The sequence below is a fragment of the Emys orbicularis genome, chromosome 10 (genome assembly GCF_028017835.1).
Source record: "Emys orbicularis isolate rEmyOrb1 chromosome 10, rEmyOrb1.hap1, whole genome shotgun sequence".
Lineage (NCBI taxonomy): Eukaryota > Metazoa > Chordata > Testudines > Emydidae > Emys > Emys orbicularis.
In genome coordinates this window covers 26,134,749-26,156,426 of record NC_088692.1, presented here as the reverse complement: position 1 = coordinate 26,156,426, position 21,678 = coordinate 26,134,749, and the positions used below count along the sequence as shown (strand labels likewise).

At 42.6% G+C, this 21,678-nt stretch overlaps 1 protein-coding gene across 1 annotated transcript in view; it reads right to left on the bottom strand.

The window, feature by feature from the left end:
* Nucleotides 1–21,678, bottom strand: part of CARHSP1 (calcium regulated heat stable protein 1) — a 57,441-nt gene that overhangs the window by 10,029 nt on the left and 25,734 nt on the right. The window contains 2 exon segments of the mRNA XM_065412463.1: nt 4,123–4,245; nt 7,529–7,721. Coding sequence (XP_065268535.1) covers nt 4,123–4,245; nt 7,529–7,721 — 316 coding nt within the window.

Below are 21,678 nucleotides of genomic sequence, written 5' to 3'. Positions count from 1 at the left end.
GCCCTCAGATTGTCATCCATCAGGAACTGCGCCCAGTCTTTTTGGGAAAGACAGATGGAGAACGAAGAATAAATTACAGTCATATGAGTTGTTATGCTTCAATGACAGACAAGAAGCCAGCATTTGCATGAGCTACCATTAGCCCCCATTCAATTGCTGGCTATGAAACCAGAACAATGGAGATAGGATATTCAAAAGGACAGAAAATTTGCTATAATCATTGCTGCTACAATAACACTGTTACCTTGGAGATAGTGGTTCATTTTAAAGCACTGCCTTGTGGTTAGAGAAGAGAAGGGATTAGAAGACCCTGCCAGGGAGAGATTCATACCCCTATTGGGAAGTGGATTTTTCAAGCCCAGTTCTAAACGAAGACAAAGTGCATGAAAACCTTACAGCACTCGGTGGGCCATAATGTCTTTCTAGTTTAATTACTTTTTACTATAATAATATAAAGCATTTCCAATAATCTCCAGGAAGCTTTTCAATAAAGGTACTTGGTTTTCTGGCATCAATACTTAATGCAGAAGGCCAGAAAAAGTAGAAACCACCAGTTTTGTGGATCAGCCTTTGGTCTGGTTACATATCAGGCAATAGTGAGTTTCCATATCAGACACTACGGGGAGTCATAATTTGAGAAATGCTTCCAAATGGAAATTCCACCACCCACCTGCTGTGTGCACCAATATTACAGGGCTTCACATGGGCCTAAAGTTCTGCCCAAACTGAACAGTTTGCAGGATCAGGGCCTAACTGCCTACACCAGGAGAAAGAGTGAAACCGAATATACACATGTGCTATCTAAGTAAAAACAAACTGAACCAGAGAACTTTTCCCCTCTGATCTCTTTCAACTCTAGTAAATTTAGGAGTTACTTGTTACAATGGTAGGTAAAACAGACAGAAGAATGGTTTAATTTGATGAGATCCTTTTAGTTTGATGGGCTTATGAGACACAGTTGCATTGAAATGTAACCTTGCTATTCCGCACAGCGGTGGGAGCAAACAAAAGAGGATCAGACAATCTTACCAAAGTTGCTTGGGAAAAACAAAACAAAATCCCAACCATTACACTGCATTTCTTTACATTAAAATCAGGGCTTCCGGTTTTAAGTTAAAGTAATGTTCATCTGTGGTGGGAAGCAGCCAGATTAACAGTTGCTGTTTAGAATATCCACTGACCTTCCCCCATTGTAGAGATGAGCAAACTTCAATGGGGTCCCTTTTTATCTAACCCCTAAAGTTGGTGAATGCAGATAAAGCATTCAGGTTTGGTTCCAAAATGTCTGTGCTGCAAACCTGGTCAACCAGTTTCATGCCACTCCTAGTCAAATCACACTGGAGAGTGGCCGGAGGCTGAAAAGAACACAGAGAAGAAGTGAACCCATATAAACACAGATCGTATGTTGAAAGTGACACTGTATAATGGTAACTGAGTCACAAGAATCTACTGAGCCATTATGGGTTATACAACGCTCCTGATATGAGCAATTCCCATTAATGAAGAACAGTGTTTCTAATTCCCAATGCAAGATGCTGAAAAGCAAAGAGTTATTAAATCATCGTTTCTGCACTGCCTGGTGTCAGAAGTAAGAGACAGTGATACTTCCATTCACTTTCAACCACAAAAGCTATTTCCACCTACCTGAACCGTACTTTAGAATAATTAAAGAATACAGAATCTTCAGCACTTTGGTAATTGCACATATTAATAAGAGGGAGGGAAATGTCAACTATTTTAAAATTGTAGATCTGAAACTGAACATTTAAACTAAAGGCCCAATCCTGTTCTTATTAATATCAATGGAAAAACTCCCACTGACTTCAATGAGAGAAGAGTTAGGCCCTAGTCCCACAAAACTTGGAAGTGTTAAACTTGCTAACCTGCTTATAAAACATAAAGGAAGGAAAACATAAAGCCACTCTGCATCAGACCATGACGCATTCAGAAAAACTGGACACTAGTAACAGTGGGATCATCAGGGAAAAAGAGCCAATCCTGGAATTACTTGGTAAAGCATAAACAAGAGGCAGTGTGATTCAGTAGATAAGGCACTAGACTGGGACTCAGGAGATCTATGTTCAATTCCCAACTTTGCCAATGGCCTGCCTGTTTCCCTCCCACTCTCTGTCTGCCCTCTCTATTTCAACTGTAAGCTTTTCAGGGCAGGGATCATCTTTTCCAATGTGCTTGTGCAGAGCCAAACTGAGCCTAGCACGAGCCCCTGATCTCAATTGAGTCCTCTAGGCAATCCTGTAATACAAATAAATCATCACCACCAGCATCAGTGGGGCTTGAACCTGCAGACACTCACTACTGGGGACAGTGCAGTGAATAGCTCCATCAGTAAAGCACTTCAGCCAGAGATATGTTTTCAAGAGCACATGCATTGTTTGCAAGTCTGGCAGGAGTAAGGGAGGTTGATAATGCACACGACAACTCTAGACATGCATTATCGAAGTGGTAAATATTTATCAAGCACTGCATTTGCTCCAACTTCTACAGCACCAGAACCACTGAAATAGGAGTCAGGTGGAGCCAGAATACGTAAGTGCCCATATTTAAACAAAGAATTACTGAAAGATCAACACAAGGGGAGGTGCTGAGGAGGCAAACATGGCACGGTACAATCTCAAATTCCATGTGTTTGAACAAATTGAACCAATATGGAAAGGATGTGAACAGAAGAAAATTTTCAGTTGCTTATATACCAACGCTAGGTGTGTGGGATACAAGTGAGAGGAACAGGTTTCAGAGTAGCAGCCGTTAGGTAAATTCTCATTGATGAGAAATAATTTGCTGTAACTGGTATTACTGAAACCTGGTGGGATGATTCACACAATTGCAATGTTAAAATCGTCAGTTACAACCTGCTCAGGAACGACAGAGTGGGTTAAAGAGATGGGGAGGAGAGGGTCACTCTACGTTAAAGACACTATTACCTGTTTTAGGATTACTGATAACTAAGAACTACAGGACCTTGAATGCATATGGAGCAATTGTTAACTAACAAAACCCAGGGAGGGCTACTGGTGGAGGCATGTTACAGGCCACCAAATCAATCCAGAGAGCAGTTACCAATCCATGAGAGGACCTTCCGTCTTATCCCATGACAGCTTACTTTGCTTAAGAGCCTTTGGTGTGGTACCTTGTCAAAGGCTATCTGAAAATCTAAATACACTATATCCACTGGATCCCCCTTGTCCACATGCTTGTCCACCCTCTCAAAGAATGCTAGTAAATTGGTGTGGCATGATTTCCATTTACAAAAACCATGTTGACTCTTCCCCAACAAATTATGTTCATCTATGTATCTGACAATTCTGTTCTTTACATAGTTTCAACCTGTTTGCCTGGTACTGAAGTCAGGCTTATTGGCCTGTAATTGCTGGGATCACCTCTGGAGCCCTTTTTAAAAATTGGAGGTCTCATGACCTCCATGTTGGAGGTCTCATGAAGCCAGTAGGAAACACCACTTGGAGTTTCTAAAAATTATAGATGATCATTTTTTAACAAAAAAGGTATTGCACCCAACACAAGTTAACTTGATTTTGAACTTCATTATGACAAATGACGATGAACTAACCACTGGCCTGGAAATTACCTAGGGACCAGTGATCATGATCTGATTACATTTATTGTGGGCAAACAGAGGACTGTCCCAATCAGTAATACAGATACTTTATGCTTCAAAAGGGCTAATTTCCCAAAGGTGAGGAACGTTATGAGAGAAATTGATTGGGAAGAAAACGTAGAGGGAAAAAAGTGAATGAAAATTGGGAGTTCTTGGTCTTTCTGGAAGATATGCTTTTAATCAAACAAGTAATTGGACTCAACGCAGAACACACTGGGTGAAATGTAAAGGCCTGTGAAATACAGAAGGTCAGGCTAGATGATCTCACAGTCCCTTCTGGCCTAAAAATCTATGACTTTATAGTATTGCTCAATAACCAGCTTAGCCTACTACTTTCCATAATATTTGCACATTTTTCTGCACTGAGGTTAAAGTTGCACAACACAGACCCCTTTATAACCTGAGTAATGGGAGGGAAGAGAGGGGGAAAGGACATTGCCAATCAACTGTAAGTTACAACAACCAGCTCTTCAACTTGAAAGACTTACTCAGAAATGTGTACAAAGATGTCTGGCCCTCCATCCGCAGGAGTAATGAAGCCGTGGCCTTTGGAGCGACAGAAGCATTTACAGACTCCTTTATAGATGGGGCCTTCAGAGGCCCGCACAGTCCTGCACATGGAGAGGGACACAAATAAGCAGTTCATATTCAGTTATATGTGGGCTTCCACCCACATCAGAGCCAGAGAATACCATCCACACTGAATACAACAGTCCAAATGTTCAGTTACACACCACTAACATGTCTCTCTGTGCAAACTATTTTAACATACAGTATCGTATGCTACATACATCTTATCTAGCACCCCAATGGCCTTTGAAAATGGGTCAAAATCAATAGAGATCTATGCTGGTGCTGTAGTCCAGCAGCTGATACCTTTAAACACATGTGCTGGGATTGCTTTAGAGTACAGATTTTCTGGAAGTGGGTATTCATACAGAGCAGCAGTCTTGTCCCAGGCTCCCATGTAGATATTTATATAACTGTTGCTACAGGGCCTGAGCCAATGAAGTCAATATAAGGACTCCCAGTAACTTCAATGGACTTTGGATCAGTCTCTTAACTGGTGCGGATAACATCCACCCCATCAAAAACGCTGATCTGCCATTCCCCAGACCTGCAATAGCTGTAGCTGAATAGGCAATTGGTATGATAAAGCATGGGATGTACTGATCATGACGAAATTTACTCCAGTGAACAGGGATAAATATGCTCATGACATTTTGTGATTTAGCCATTTTGTTCTCTCAGCTATGCTTATTTGTAAACCCAGGCAGCCAAACTACCTGTCTAAATACCTTACAGATCCACAAGATTGTAATGAACTTCACTCCATTTTCACTGACTGTGCTCTCCACTTGTAATATTTTTTCCTTTGTTGTGATTGTTATGATCGCCTGGCCAATCTTTATACCGACACATTCTCTTTCTTTTTCTTCTCCACCTGTGACTCTCTAGAATGGTTATTTAAAAAAAACAGAATAAAAAAGACTGTGCAAGATGTTTGCACCCCAGCCATCACTTCTCAGGTGCCCTTCATAGGCAAGTGTTATACCTACATTACAGATAACCTTTCTGTGCCTTGTTGGGGAATAAGTGATACGCCCAATGTCCTGCATTCAGCTACGTAAAGGACTGTAAGAAAGAGAGTGTGGAGATAAATAAATAATGTAGTAGCAGAAAATGGCGGGCCTTGTGCAAAAAATAGTGGAAATGTTAGGTAATAGCCAAGAATGAGAAACATGGATTCGGGGGGGCCCTGAGGAAGCTGAGGCATATTGATGTGGCTGAATAGATAAAGTTACACTTACATAGCAGCAGGACATGAAACATGGTCAACTCACGGCTGCATTCGCTTCTTCACCCCACCTTTCACTTTGTCCCTGCTATTGCGGTACTGTTTGTTTGTTTGTTGTGCTGCTGCTACCATGTGGAATCCAATCTAAAGCTGGCGGGAGGTGGGAATGTAGCGTTTCAGTTTGTCAATAGCCCTTCTGACCTCTCCCTTGCTCACACTGAGGCCGATTCTCTCTCATTTCTGAGCTGCTGGCGGGATTCCATTATGAGCTGGCCAACCCCCAGTAAGTCATTTGTATTGCCACTTAGACATGTCATAATTTTCACAATGTACGTCACCTTCAGAGGGTTTATTTAGATCTGAGTGAATTGAAAAATCTCTTAAAAGATCTGCTCTGTTCCTGAATCACTCATTTAAAGCCACAAGCCCCAGCAGTGGGAAAATGGGACAGAAAACGTAAATACCAAGTATTGAAAAAAGCGTCCATGAATAACTTCATTTCTACCTCCAAAAGCGAACTAAGGGCCTGATCCTGCAAGTATTTATTACTGGGTATAACACTTACTGCCCTGAGTAATCCATTGACTTCAAATCAGCCTATTCAGGGAAATAAAGCACTCCTCCCAGCAATGTTTATAGGAGAAGACCTCAAATCTGTAATGAACCAACGGAAAGTGGAGAATTTCAGATCACACGCATCAGAAACGAATTTTAAAAATCTACCTGGTGCAACAAGATGTTTGCCACCACAGTCTTTCTTTCCATACAGTTTAGGACTTTGAACTGGCTTAGAGCTCCTTTTGTTTAAAAAGGGCAATCAAAATTAACAGCTGTTTTAATTTTCAGGGTTACCAAATTCAGCAAGATTCTGACAATTAACAGTGATTAGAGAATTACAAGAGCCCCCCACCCCCTCCAAAAAAAACCCCCACCATAAGTCTTTAAGAGCTGGAGTGGAGATTAATGACTGATAGTTAAATCCTATAATTTAGACATAGGAAAAGTCTAACCCTGAGGTGGTTTTTATGGTCACATCAAGCCCAGACATGAAACTGGGCAAGCACCTCATGAGGTTTTTTTAAACCATAAAATGGTCCATTATAAAAGTTCAGAGCAACTGAAGTATTTTGTAATTAACATCATATTAAGTTCACTTCTTCTGGTGTGGGTTTTTTTTTTTAACTCACTGAACACAACTGCTAATATAAATAACCTCAATCTCAATTCTGCAATGAATCAGTAATGTTAACTTCTGACAAGAGAAGGTGGATTACACAGCAGCAAAACACAGCTGACAAACATACCAAGGCAACTAGATACAGAAGCACTTAAAATATAGACAAACTGAAAGACTGAGGTCTTAGTGATATAGCATTTTACTGTGAGGTCTGCTTGTACAGACCCCTGCTCCCATAAAGACCTCATTCCAGGACTGGGGTCCAATGGCTGAACACAGCTTCATATTATATATATGCAGTGTAATTGTACTCATGTTGGTCCCAGAATATTAGAGACAAGGTGCGTGAGGTAATATCCTTTATTGGACCAGTTAGAGCCTGATCCAAAGTTAATTGAAATCAAGGGAAAGACTCCCATTGCCTTCAACGGGCTTTGGAGCATAGCCTTATTGTGCAGTTTTGCTCTTTATCACAGGCCCATGTCATACGTTCAGTCAAAAGTGACCAGACTGTGACCTCTTTGGGGAAGACACTCCTGCAATATTTATTTCACTCGGCCAATCTGGATCCACCTTGTCTTGGTAGAATCCTCAGAGGCCTGTACTGGATGGGTGGGTGATGGAGGGTGAAGGATCAGGACAAGGCAGACTGCACTGGAGGATCAGGGTCTTAACTAATTAAAAACAACCACAACCACACACACACACTTTGTAAGGCAGCTTCAAGCAACCCACAAACGCAGCGTCCAGCCGAATCCAACAAGGGCAGAGTTATACCAGGAAAGCTAGTATATACCTTGAATAACTCTATTAAACTTGGGTTTTGTGCAAATTCATAGAACACTATTAAAAGAGGTCACATTAAATGTCAATAGGTGTCCTTCCTTCCTTCCTCCCGCGTTGCTCCCCCAATACTCACGCTGAAAACGTCCTGGTCCGTCGAGTTGGAAGGGGACTGGGGATAAGGTAACCTCGCATGGGAGATGGAGAGCGATCTCTTGTTCTGCGGTTTTCGGGCAGGCGGAGAGAACGTGGAGACCCTGGAGAAGTGGGGGACTGCTCAGAAGCTGAAGACGTGGGCTCAGAAGACATTCCTGATCCCTGAAGAATATCTACCGGGGGAAGGAAATTCTGATTTAGTACAAGATTTTGACCTTTTCAGTAAAGATCATAGTTTTCCAGCTTCTATTAAGTCATCAAAGCGGGGTCACTTCCCTGCACCCATATGCCCAGATATTAATGCTCCAAGGCATACTGCTATGTGCAGGATCATATGACGTACATTTTCGATCAGCTAGTTCTCATGAACTGCATCGGGAAATTCCCACAGAAAATATCCAAAGGCAATCTGTTGCCTCACAGATTCACTGCCTTATTTCCAACGTGGCTAGTCTCATTTGATGTGTATTGACAATTTACCTATATGAAAAACCCACAAAATTAAAAAGCATTCCTAAGTTCCTTCCTAAGACATTTTTTATTTGATAAAACAGATTAAAAACTGCATTCTCTACAGGCTTGGAGGAAGAGAATCTGGGATTGGTCCTAAACCCTGATCCAGAATCAAAGACCTGGCCTGCCTCCATTCATATGAGAAGTGGAATTTCTATTGGAACCAGAGGGTCTGGAGAACTATAAACCACACAGCTCTTTTTTCTTTCCTTTTACTTTGTAACTTGAAGTGAATTTTTTCAGGTATATGAAAAGTGCTGGATTCGCAACCTAGGAGACTGAAATCTGTTTACACCACAGAACAGGTACTGCAGAGCAGAGGCAGTGGCAGTGCAAGCCTTATTCAGCAGAACTCAGCCCAGACCAGGAGGAACCATCGCTAGGGAAAAGCTAAGTGAAGCCAGGTCTATGCTAGGAGCGCTTTGCTGGTAGAACTATGCCAGTATATTATACCGGCAAGGCGCTCCTAGAGTAGACAAAGATTACAGCAGCAAAAACCTTTGTCAATATAGCTTATTCCATGCACCCCCAATCCCAGTGAAATAAACTAATCCAACAAAAGTGCAGGTTTTTTGGTACAACTGCATCTACACTACAAAGCTGTGTTGGTCAGAGGTCACAAACTAATCACACCCATGAGTGACGAGCTATGCTGGGAAACATCTGTAGTGCAGAACTGACCCGATTCTCCCAACCAGTCAAATTCTTGGTCTTCTTGCCAAAACTCCACAAAAAGGTGTCAAATTGATAAGAACATATCTACCCACTATGACTAGACTGAGACCACGCAGCAGTTCAATGGTAACTGTCCGTCCCTACCACCTGGGTTGATTCACACCAATGACCAAGAGAGGCAAATACTCCATATTTAAATTAAGAATCCCAATCCCATGAACACCAGCCAGTCTTGCCCTTACCCACTTTGAATAGAAGGAAAGGAAAAAAGGTCTTTTCCTTTCCTTACCCCAATCTCAAGTTCTGTGTTTCTAATGACACAAACAATCCAAAACTTTCAGGAGTTTATTTTCCCAGCATTACAGGACTGAGACCACGTCACATACACAAAAAGCCTCATTTAAAGGCATGGGAGTGGTGATGAGGAATACAAACGCCAGAAAAAATAAAAACCTCTTACTGAAAGGACTAATCAGGGAAAGAAGTGCTTCCCAAATTGGTTTTGGCCAGTTACAATCAGACACCTTCTTGTTGGGGTTACAGTATATGCTTATATTCTGTGTATTTCTCCTGAGTGAGACAGCTTTTGAATTGGTTTCAAATGGCAGTGCAAAAGGATCCTGGTTTCATTATTTTTAAATGTAATAGCATTATTTTTTTTAATTGAATACATAAAAAACTGCTATAGCTGCTGGTACATGGAGTAGAAACCCACTGACAACATCACCTAAGATTTAAGCTTCTCTTTTCTATTACTTTCATGTATATTTCAGTGAATAAAAAAAGAGTAAACAACAGCACTTTGAAGCACTGAGTCTCTCTCTGACACACCCCCACCCACTCACCCATCCACTTGAAGGAATGTGATCAAGGGCTCCTCTACACACAGAAGTTGTACTGCTTAATTATACCAATATAGCAGTACAACTCCCCCAGTGTGGGCTCAGTTATACCAGAATAAAAGTGCTTACCCCAATATAGCTATACTGGTATCACTGGGAATAAGGGGGCATGAGCTATACTGGTATAACTGCATCCACACTATAGGCTGTAGCAATGTAGCAGTTCCAGAAAAGATATCACCAAGACCAAAAGCTTATTCAAACTGGAGTTTTTCAAACTAGACAAAAGAAACCCATCTCACACCCCACTCAGACTCCCACACACCCCTTCCCATGAATTATGGAGCGAATCCTTAGGTGACAGTTGGAAGAGTCACATTCTTGCTGTCAATACAACAATTCCATTCCCGTTAGTTCCTTATTGAAACTATCAAATATAAAATTAAAGCAGCCTCTTTAGAATGAAGACATCAAGGGAAAAACCTTTATTGGTTTAATTACTTGAGGTGTCAAGAGGGTAAGTTGGAAGAGACGAGATCCTCATGTTCCTTTTAGCAAGGCTTGAACTTTTCACACTACACTCTCAAGGGCACCAACGCCCTGTTGAAATAAATGCTTTTTTCAGATTATTTGGACATCGATGGTTCTTTGGGGCATGTCTATACGTACAGCACTGCAGCGGCACAGCTGTACCGATACAGCTGCGCTGGTGCAGACACTCTATGCTGACAGGCAAGGTCTCTCCCGTTGGCATAAAAAAACCCGTCTCCGCGAGCAGCATAAGCTATGCTGGCAGGAGAAGCTCTCCCGCCGACACAATGGTGTGCACATGAACGCTTATGACGGTGTAACTTATGTCGCTGGAGGGGGGTGGAATATTCACACCCCTGAGCAATGTAAGTTTTGCTGACATAGACTGTAGTGTAGAAACAGCCTGAGAGTCATTGGCCAATGTCAGCCCTGATGTAAGTGGGCTCAACATTTGGCAGGGATTGGAACAACAGAGGCAAAGCCATAGGATTTCCCAATTTTTTTCCCAGTGATTTGCTGAGCAAGCTTATGCTGAGGAAGTCAAGAAGAGACCCCAGTGTTACGACTGGAACCCTAAAAGCTCTCTTGATTTATTTGCTTTGCTCTCAAGGGCTGAGCACCCCCAATGGCAGTAGAGACCTAAGATGTCTCCAATGAACCCTAAAGCAAAAGTAAAACAGAGGTGATTTAAAATTCCAATTTGAAAACTGAACAAATCAGAGGTGATATGGGCTGTTGTACCAGCAGCAGTACAAACGTTTACAAAGAAGCAAGGCTTTTACCAGGTTATATACATTTGAATCCACAGAGAGGAAACCCTTGGCATTTTGCTTATATGTATAATAAGCAAAGCACAAGGTAACTGTGTTTCCCCTAAAAAAAATGAGGGGTCCCTGTGGCACCTTAGAGACTAACGAATTTATTTGGGCATAAGCTTTCGTGGGCTAGAACCCACTTCATCAGATGTATGAAGTAAAAGATACAGGAGCAGGTATAAATACATGAAAGGATGGGGGTTGCTTTACCAAGTGTTAAGTCAGTCTAATGAGATAAATCAATTACCAGCAGGATATCAAGGGAGGAGAAATAACTTTTGAAGTGGTAAGAGAGTGGCCCATTACAGACAGTTGACAGGAAGGTGTGAGTAACAGTAGGGAGAAATTAGTATTGGGGAAATTAAGTTTGATACCATCATGGCAAACCTGGTGGCTGAACTTTGTGACTTTGTCCTCACCCACAACTATTTCAGATTTGGGGACAATTTATACCTTCAAGTCAGCGGCACTGCTATGGGTACCCGCATGGCCCCACAGTGTGCTAACATTTTTATGGCTGATTTAGAACAACACTTCCTCAGCTCTCATCCCCTAACGCCCATACTCTACTTGCACTACATTGATGACATCTTCATCATCTGGACTCATGGGAAAGAGGCCCTTGAGGAATTCCACCAAGATTTCAACGATTTCAACCCTACCATCAACCTCAGCCTGGACCAGTCCACACAAGAGGTCCACTTCCTAGACACTACAGTGCTAATAAGCGATGGTCACATAAACACCACCCTATACCGGAAACCTACTGACCGTTATACTTACCTACATGCCTACAGCTTTCATCCAGGCCACATCACATGATCCATTGTCTACAGCCAAGCTCTAAGATACAACCGCATTTGCTCCGATCCCTCAGACAGAGACAAACACCTACAGAATCTCTATCCAGCGTTCTTAAAACTGCAATACCGACCTGGTGAAGTGAAGAAACAGATTGACAGAGCCAGAAGGGTACCGAGAAGTCACCTACTACAAGACAGTCCCAACAAAGAAAGTAACAGAACGCCACTAGCCGTCACCTACAGGCCCCAACTAAAACCTCTCCAGAGCATCATCAAGGATCTACAACCTATCCTGAAGGATGATCCCTCACTCTCACAGACCTTGGGAGACAGGCCAGTCCTCGCTTACAGACAGCCCCCCAACCTGAAGCAAATACTCACCAGCAACTACACACCACACAACAAAAACACCAACCCAGGAACCAAACCCTGCTACAAACCCTGGTGCCAACTCTGTCCACATATCTATTCAAGGGACACCATCATAGGACCTAACCACATCAGCCACACCATCCGGGGCTCGTTCACCTGCACATCTATCAATGTGATATATGCCATCATGTGCCAGCAGTGCCCCTCTGCCATGTACATTGGCCAAACTGGACAGTCTCTATGCAAAAGAATAAATGGACACTAATCTGATATCAGGAATCATAACATTCAAAAACCAGTAGAAGAACACTTCAATCTCTCTCGTCACTCAATAACAGACCTCAAAGTGGCAATTCTTCAACAAAAAAACTTCAAAAACAGACTCCAACGTGAAGCTGCAGAATTAATTAACTGGAATTAATGTGCAAACTAGATACCATCAGAATAGGCCTGAATAAAGACTGGGAGTGGTTAGATCATTACAAAACCTAAACTTAATTTCCCCAATACACCTCTACCCCGATATAACGCGACTTGATATAACATGAATTCGGATAGAACGCGGTAAAGCAGCGCTCTGGGCGGGGCGGGGCTGCGCACTCCGGTGGATCAAAGCAAGTTCGATATAACGCGGTTTCACCTATAATGCGGTAAGATTTTTTGGCTCCCGAGGACAGTGTTATATCGGGGTAGAGGTGTACTAATTTCTCCCTACTGTTACTCAGAACCTTCTTGTCAACTGTCTGTAATGGGCCACTCTCTTACCACTTCAAAAGCTATTTCTCCTCCCTTGATATCCTGCTGGTAATTGATTTATCTCGTTAGACTGACTTAACACTTGGTAAAGCAACCCACATCCTTTTATGTATTTATACCTGCTCCTGTATCTTTTACTTCATACATCTGATGAAGTGGGTTCTAGCCCACAAAAGCTTATGCCCAAATAAATTTGTTAGTCTCTAAGGTGCCACAAGGACCCCTCGGTTTTTTTGCTGATACAGACTAACACGGCTACCACTGAAACCTGTGTTTCCCCTGTGCTTTGTAAAACAGGGGGAGGATGGGAATCAGTCGGTAGCACATTTATCTATTTTAGTTTGATATATAGATGACCTGCAAAGATATTTACACACAAAAAGGCTATAAAGATTTAGAAGTGTGCTGACTCATGTTACTGTTTCACTTTATCCTATTCCTGTGCCCTTTGCATTGTTGACATAAAATAAAATGTGATCAATGTCCAAAAAAGGGCTTTCAATTTGTTTGTAACGTACATGTAACCCTTTGTTCTCTCCCCTCTTTTCTCCCCTCCCTCCACCCCCACCACCATGACCAAAGCAGATGCATTTCCCTGGCTCTCACTTATTATTCGTATTACAGTAGGGCCCAGAGGTCCTAAATCAGGATCAGAACCTAGATGTTACATAAAAAGGCAAGAGACAGCCCTTGCCTTAAAGGGCTAATCATCCAATTTCAAGCATGATGCAACAAGGAAATGCAACAAATAAACCAAAGGAACAGGACAGGGACAGTGAAGACAGCAGTACTAGAAGAGCTGCAAGGACAGCCAGATAGTTGTGAATCAATTGATGTAAAGAAATAAAAGCAATTTCCCAGTTTGCACTCTGCTGGCAATGTCTTACATGCCATGGAACCCCTTTGGACAAGACATTTCAGGAAGGGTTCACAAAGTTGTATGATTTTTCCTCTATTTCTGCTGGGGTTTTACTTGCTTGAGCATTGCATCCAGGGTGGATAAAAATCAATGATTTTTTTAAAAAAATTTAAAAAATAGATTTTTTTTTATTTAAATCGGATTTTTTTGATAAAATGCTTTTTGGGGGGAAAGCCTATCTAAAGATAGTTTTAATTAAGATACATTATAGCTCAAAGATATCTCATCATGGAATTGGGATTATAAAATCTAATTCTATAGTATGAGACAATATATTCATGTAATGTTTAAGAAAAGTTTTGTAAATGAGTTCCAATAGTTCATGCATTAGGGACCCAATCTTATGGGTTTCCATGGGCTTCTGTATAGATTATTTAGGTTAATCTTTCTATCTACCCAATGGGGCTCAATGCTCAGTCTAGAAGATACCATCAGAGATGCTTAGTTTTGCAGTTCTCAAACTGTGGATTTGTGTCTCCAGAGATAACATGGTTGTTAACAGCAAAAATGTTTTTAAATAAATAATATATAGAAGTGAGAAATAACAGACCTCAACCCTATTGTCCTTCTGCAAATTTGTGTACACAGAGTCAATCCCTTACTTCTCTCTAAAAGTGCAAAGTTTCAAAAAGTTCAATAATAGAAGATTGTTGGGGGCGGAATAGATCTAGACAAGGAGAAAAAGTCCGGAGATAAATGTGAGAAGAGAGGGACAGGCAGTAGAAACAAAAGTGAAACTGTTTGAGCAGCATATTCCAGAAGTCTTGAGGTCTTTCTGAGTGTAGCCTTCATTGATTTGAGATCTATCATACTATTCTCTCACTAGAAGGGAAAACCTATAATGGGAGCAGGCCGTAAAAGAGACCCATTTTGGGAATAAGAACCATTCAAGAAATACATGTTTGCTGATGATGTTTTAAAGATGTTTAAAGTGAACTGGTGGAAGTCACTTAAGCACTTGGATTCAGAGACTGTTGAAGTGATAATCTCACTTTTAACAGCAGTAGCTTTTTCTGCTGGTGTAGAAAGAATATTTTCTTCCTTTGGACTAATTCATTCCAAATTGAGAAATCGTTTGGGACCTGAAAAAGCAGGAAAGCTTGTTTTTCTTTTCCAGATTATGAACAAACAGGAAAAAGACAGTTACCTTGTCCGTAACTGGTGTTCTTCGATACGTTGCTCATGTCTATTCCACAATAGGTGTGCACGCTTGCCACGTGCACCAGTGCCAGAAGTTTTTCCCCAGCAGTACCTATAGGGGAGCGCTCCCCCCACCCTCAGTTCCTTCTTGCCAGACAACTCCGACAGAGGGGAAGGAGGGCGGGATGTGGAATAGACATGAGCAACACATCTCGAAGAACACCAGTTACGGAAAAGGTAACTGTCTTTTCTTCTTCGAGTGATTGCTCATGTGTATTCCACAATAGGTGATTCCAAGCTATATCTGTTGGAGGTGGGAAGGAGTTCACAAACTCTTGGGGTGGAGAAAGGCCCTGCTGAACCCGGCATCCTCCCTGGTCTGAGAGAAAATCACATAATGCGAGGTGAACATGTGAACTGAAGACCATGTGGCAGCCCTACAAATGTCCTGAATGGGGACATGGGCCAAAAAGGCAGCCGACGAGGCCTGCGCCCGAGTTGAGTGCGCCTTCACAATTGGTGGCAGAGGGATTCCTGCTGGGTCATAACAGGTACGGATGCACGAGGTGATCCAGTTGCAGAGCCGCTGAGTGGAGATCGGCCGACCTTTCATGTGCTCGGCCGAGGCGATGAACAGTTGCGAAGACTTTCTGAACAGCTTAGTCTGCTCCAGGTAAAAAGCCAGAGCCTGTCGCACATCCAGCGTGTGGAGGCGGCGCTCCTCACTGGACGCACGGGGCTTGGGGCAGAGGTCCGGCAGAAAAATGTCCTGACCCATGTGATAGGTGGAGACCACCTTCAGGAGGAACGAGGGGTGTGGATGGAGCTGGACCTTATCTTTAGGAAACACCGTGTACGGGGGCTCGGAGGTCAGGGCCCTGAGTTCCCAGACCTGCCTAGCCGATGTGATCGCAACCAGGAAGGCTACCTTCCACGAGAGGTGTGACCAGGAGCACGTGGCTAGCGGCTCAAACGGGGGCCCCATGAGATGGGCCAACACCAGGCTTAGGTCCCACTGCAGGACTGGGGGCCTAACATACGGGAAGAGACGATTCAGCCCCTTAAGGAATCGGCCACTCATAGCATGGGAGAATACTGTGTGGCCCTGCACCGATGGATGGAAGGCCAATATGGCCACCAGGTGCACCTTGACTGATGAGGGCGCCAGGCCCTGGGCTCTAAGGTGAAGGAGGTAGTCCAGAATCAGCTGGATCGGGGCGGCCACCGGGGAAACGCCCCACTCGTCCACCCATCTGGAAAACCAAGTAGGCTCGGCACGTGGAGGGGCGCCTGCTTTCTAGAAGGACGTGCTGAACCCCTTCCGAGAACGTCCTTTCCTCCCTACCTAACCAATGAGCAGCCACGCCGTGAGGTGGAGTGCCACTAGATTGGGGTGGAGCAGGCAGCCCTGGTCCTGGAACAGCAGGTCCGGGCGGGGCGGCCACGGCGGGGCGACCGCCAGGCCCGTGAGGGTCCCGTACCAATGCTGCCTGGGCTAGGCCAGGGTAATCAGAAGGACCCAGGCCTTGTCCATCTTTATCTTTTCCAGGACCTTGCCGATCAGCAGGAACAGGGAAAAGGCATAGAGAAACTGGCTTGACCAGGACAGGAGGAAGGCATCAGAGATGGCGCCCAGTCCCCCCCGGAGCAGAACCGGGGACAGCGACAGTTCTGCCGAGTCGCGAACAGGTCCACCTAGGGAGTTCCCCACACTTGGAAAAGTCTGTGCACCACCTCTGGGTGGAGAGACCACTCGTGCTGAGAGGAGAAGTCCCTGCTCAAGCGATCCACCCGCACGTTCCGGGTGCCCGGCAGATGGAAGGCCTGTAGGCAGATGTCGTAGACTATACAAAAGTCCCACCACCTGAGGGTTTCGTGGCAGAGGACAGAGGATCGGGCCCCGCCTTGCCTGTTGATGTAGAACATCGAGGCCATGTTGTCCGTGAGGACCCTGACCACCCGACCCTCCAGGTGCGAGCAGAAGGCCATGCACGCCAGCCGTACCGCCCTGAGCTCCTTGATGTTTATGGAGGGTCAGATCCTGAGCCGACCACAGACCTTGAGTCTGAACGTTCCCCACATGCGCCCCCCATCCCACGTCCGATGCGTCGGACACCAGTTTCAGCGACGGGGCCCTGCCCCTGAATGGGACCTCTTGGAGCATGTTTCTCGGGGAGGACCACCACAGTAGGGAGGTGATCACTGGCTTTGTCCATCCTGTCCCTGGCCTGCGAGAACTCCGAGGCCAACCAGAGCTGGAGGGGCCTCATCCTGAGTCTGGCGTGACAGACCACATACGTGCACGCCGACATGTGACCCAAGAACTGGAGGCACGGTCTGGCTGTTGTCACCGGAAACCTTCTGACCATATCAATGAGCCCCTTCAGGGTCTCGAACCTGTCCAGTGGGAGGGAGGCTCTGGCTGACGAGGCGTCCAGGACCGCCCCAATAAACTCTATGCGTTGTACCGGGACTAACGTGGACTTGGTGTTGTTTACCAACAGGCCCAAAGTGGTGCAAGTGGCCAGAAGGAGTGCTACATGATCCCGCACCTGCTACCGGGAGCTGCCCTTGACCAACCAGTTGTCCAGATAGGGGAAGATCTGGACCCCCCAGTGCCTGAGGTAGGCCGCCACCACCGACATACATTTTCTGAATACCCTGGGGGCAGTGGACAGGCCAAACGGGAGGACCGTAAATTGGTAGTGTTCCTGCCCCACTGTGAAACGGAGGAAGCGTCTGTGCCCCTCGAATATATGAATGTGTAGATAAGCCCTATGTTAGTTGCAGAATACAATATTTTAAGTTTCTCATGTTGACCTGGCTGACATAGTCGATTTAATTTTTGTGGGTTTTTTGTAAAATATTTCATTTAACTATTTTAGCTAAAAACAATTTTAACAAAAACAACCTGAATTTAGAAAACTTGAATGTTTAACTAAATTCAAAAACTCATATGCTTGTTTTGTTAAAATATTATATGTTTGCTGATGAAGAAAAAAATCCAGAATACACCTCTACCCCGATATAATGTGACCCGATATAACACGAATTCAGATATAATGCGGTAAAGCAGCGCTCCGGGGGGGGCGGGGCTGCGCACTCCGGTGGATCAAAGCAAGTTCGATATAACGCGGTTTCACCTATAACGTGGTAAGATTTTTTGGCTCCCAAGGACAGCGTTATATCGAGGTAGAGGTGTATATAACATTGTTGTTTTAGTTAAATAAAACAATTTAAATGTCTGTCTGGTGATGTTCTCCTCCTAATACAGCCTGGCAAGAAAATTCTCCAAGTATTAATGATTAACCTGTTGAATTGGAGATAGTTCACCTCCCAGCGACTTCATAAATATCTGCTTCAGTTACCTTTGGTAAATGAAATAACCAAACAATCATTCATTTTCTGATATAGCTGTAAAACTAATCTGAAAAGTTTTCAAAATAAATCACTTTAAAAATGTAAAGTGTGTACCTTCTAAAAATGAAACCTACATCTATCTCTGAGTTGTATGAAGAATATGTATTAAGGTTGTAACAACCAACAAGAATGCACTTTTATGTAGAAATCCTGACTAGTGATTTATTTAAATCATATCCACCCTGATTGCATCTGATTAGTATTACAGATAACATGAATCAATAACTTCCTGAAGAATCACATTCCTTGTACGTACTGGTACTTTAAAATGTTTGCATTTGTTAAAACATGTGCTTTTAGAGTATTACTGCTAAAGTAAATGGGGCATTTGTTTCCATGCAGGTACAATATAGTGAGCAGGTCAACATTTCAAAAGCATCTAAATCCCATTCAAAGTCAATGGGATTTAGGAGCCTAAGTCACTTATTAAAATTTTACCCAGTGTCCATTCAAATCAGTCACAGTCTGTAATCATCAACGGAGTGAGGGACTCGGGTCCAACTCAACCACTGAAACCTCAGGGGAAATGCTACTTTAAGAGGCTTAATCTCCAGCTTCTTACTGGGCTAACAATCCAGAACCACAAACTCACTAGACACGTTATAACATTCAACACCATACACATTCTTTAGAGATGCCCCCGGTGCATATCTTCCACAGAGTGAAAAACAAAAGATTTCCAAAATACTTACAATCCAACCAATTAAAATATAAATTCCTAACACTGTTTGGAAATGGGGTTTTACACAATCAAAATGTATTCTGATGACAAAAATAATCCATTGACAACAGCAACTTTATCGTCAAAGACGACAAGGGAAGAATTGTAGGAGCATTGGTCAAGGACAATTTGGTGCATTTCTGTAGTTTATGTTATCTCTGTGAGATGAAGTATTTTCTAAATATCAGCAATGTTATTGAAAAGGAGAAAGCTGTCATGTCAAAGTTTATGCTAATATATTTAAAACATGTCATAAAGCCCTGAGCTGAAATAGGTTCCTGCAGGGGTCAGGCTGCATAGTCAAAACTCTGATAAATGTTAACACAGCTGGGATTTCACTGGAGTGTAAGGAAATCATGTGATGAACTCCCAATGGACCCTAACTCCCATAGGCTCCTCTTAAAATCCCATCCCATAAAATTATTCTAGAATAGCCTTGACTGAAGGAAATCTTATCATGACCTTTTCAACCAGATGGGAGGACACTCTACTTAAGCTCTTCCCACAATCCCAAACAGGCGACTGTTTCTGCTAAAATTATTAACAGTGAAAGGGAGTTAATGTTGATATTTCAGTGTGCATCGATAGGATTCAGAGTTAATGTTGTGAACGTAGTAAGACAACCGAGGACAATTCACAACTCTCACAACTATTGATTCTCTATCTGCAGACTCAATAGACAGCACTGCAGAGGGTCCCACTGAAAGATTTTTCTTCATTACATTTGGCTTTTTAAAAATGTCTTTCTGTACATTCGAATATGGCCCCCAACATGGGGGTATCTGAGCATCGATTGTAATGAATTTTATATTCACAACACACTCGCAAGCCAGGAAGCATGATCCCCATTTGACAGATGGGGAAATGGAAGTCCAAAGAGGTTAGGTGATTTATTCATGGACCACGGTCACACAGGAATCTACAGCAGACACTGAAATTTAACCCAAGTCTCCTGCATTCCACTCTGGTTTCTCAGCCACACGACGACCCTTGCTTACAAATGTATAGGTGCAGCTAATTTTTACAAATCTCTTCAAAGGCTTTTCTGGGATTTAAATCTGATCCTCATATCCACAGAGCACAAATCATACCTCTAGGCCAACAAATTTAACCTCTGCAAAGACTGAGGGTTCACAGGAAGAGAGTTGGTTTGTTGCACAATTTCAAGCTAACCCTCATTTTCAAAATGAACAAATAGTTTTAAGGCAGCTTGCATCCACTTGTAGTTACATTTGAAACAAGGGTTTCATCAGCAAGAAAACATTATCTCTGAGTACTATTTTCACTTCCTACTCCAACAACAGAGCACAGTTTAGTTCCATGTGAAAAATTCCCTATGCATTAGTTCAGTGCTAGCTAATCCCAAACAGATGGCATGAAGTATAAATGCAGGGTTTTCTGAAGGTATCTGAACATTTTCTTTAACTGAGCCCTGGCAAAAGTGCCACAGGTAGGGGTAGATGACACTTTGTTTTAGTCATGGGGAGGACAGAAGAGAGAGAGGAAAGTGTAAGTTAAGGCATAGAACAGTGATTAAGGAGTTTCTGGCACTACTACTATCTCTGTGTGTGGCTAAGTCCTTTAACGATGATGTGCCTCAGTTTCCCCACTTGTATAACTGGAGTTAACAATACTTTGTTAACTCAAAAGTGGTTATGAGGCTTAACTCAGGATTCTGCTGAGATTCTTAGATGCTATGGCGTTGAGTGCCATGGAAATGCCAATAAATAAATAGAAACAGAAGGTGAAGATGCAGAGTTCTTGCTCCCTGCTGAAAAATAAACCTATCTGTTTTTAACAGCCTTACACACTCACTCACTCTCTCTCTCACACACACACACTTCACTGGACATTTTCCAACCATAACCCTGGATCAATATGCTTGTATTTTGCATTATTTATTTATTGCTTTTAAGATTGCAGACACTTTGAGGGATGGACTTCCAGTGTGTTTGTCTGGTGCCTACAGAGTGGAGCCCCAAAAGTGCCTGGGGCTTTGGGGGCAATAAACCTATATAATTAATATGTATAAATGAAATAGCAAAATATTTAGATGGTGCCATTTATAGCATCAATGTAACTGTATACATAGGTGTGAGATTTTAACTTAGATGTTTTTGAAAACCCCACCCAGATGTCAACTAAGATACGAGCAGATTTAAATACAAAATACTCTGTAATTATTAACAAATGTTATCTTCCATCGAAGAGAGTGTGTGTGTGTGTATGTATATATATATATACGTATGTATATATATATATATATATATATATATATATATATATATATATATATATATATATATATATATATATATATATGTATATATATATATATATATATATATATATATATATATATATATATATATATAGGACTGATCATGAAATCATGGAATATTCTACTATTACAAAGGGATACATATTTTTTGCTGTTTATTTTTTTCAAACAACTAATAGAACATTTGAATGACATGGGAACGCCAACATGTGGTATATAAATATAGGATCTGTCAAATACACGTCACATCAGTAACAGCTATTCCTTACTCTGGGGTATTGTGATCTTTATTCTGAAATTTCCTATGAAGTGCTGCAAAAACCTACTGAGACAGGTTAAAAA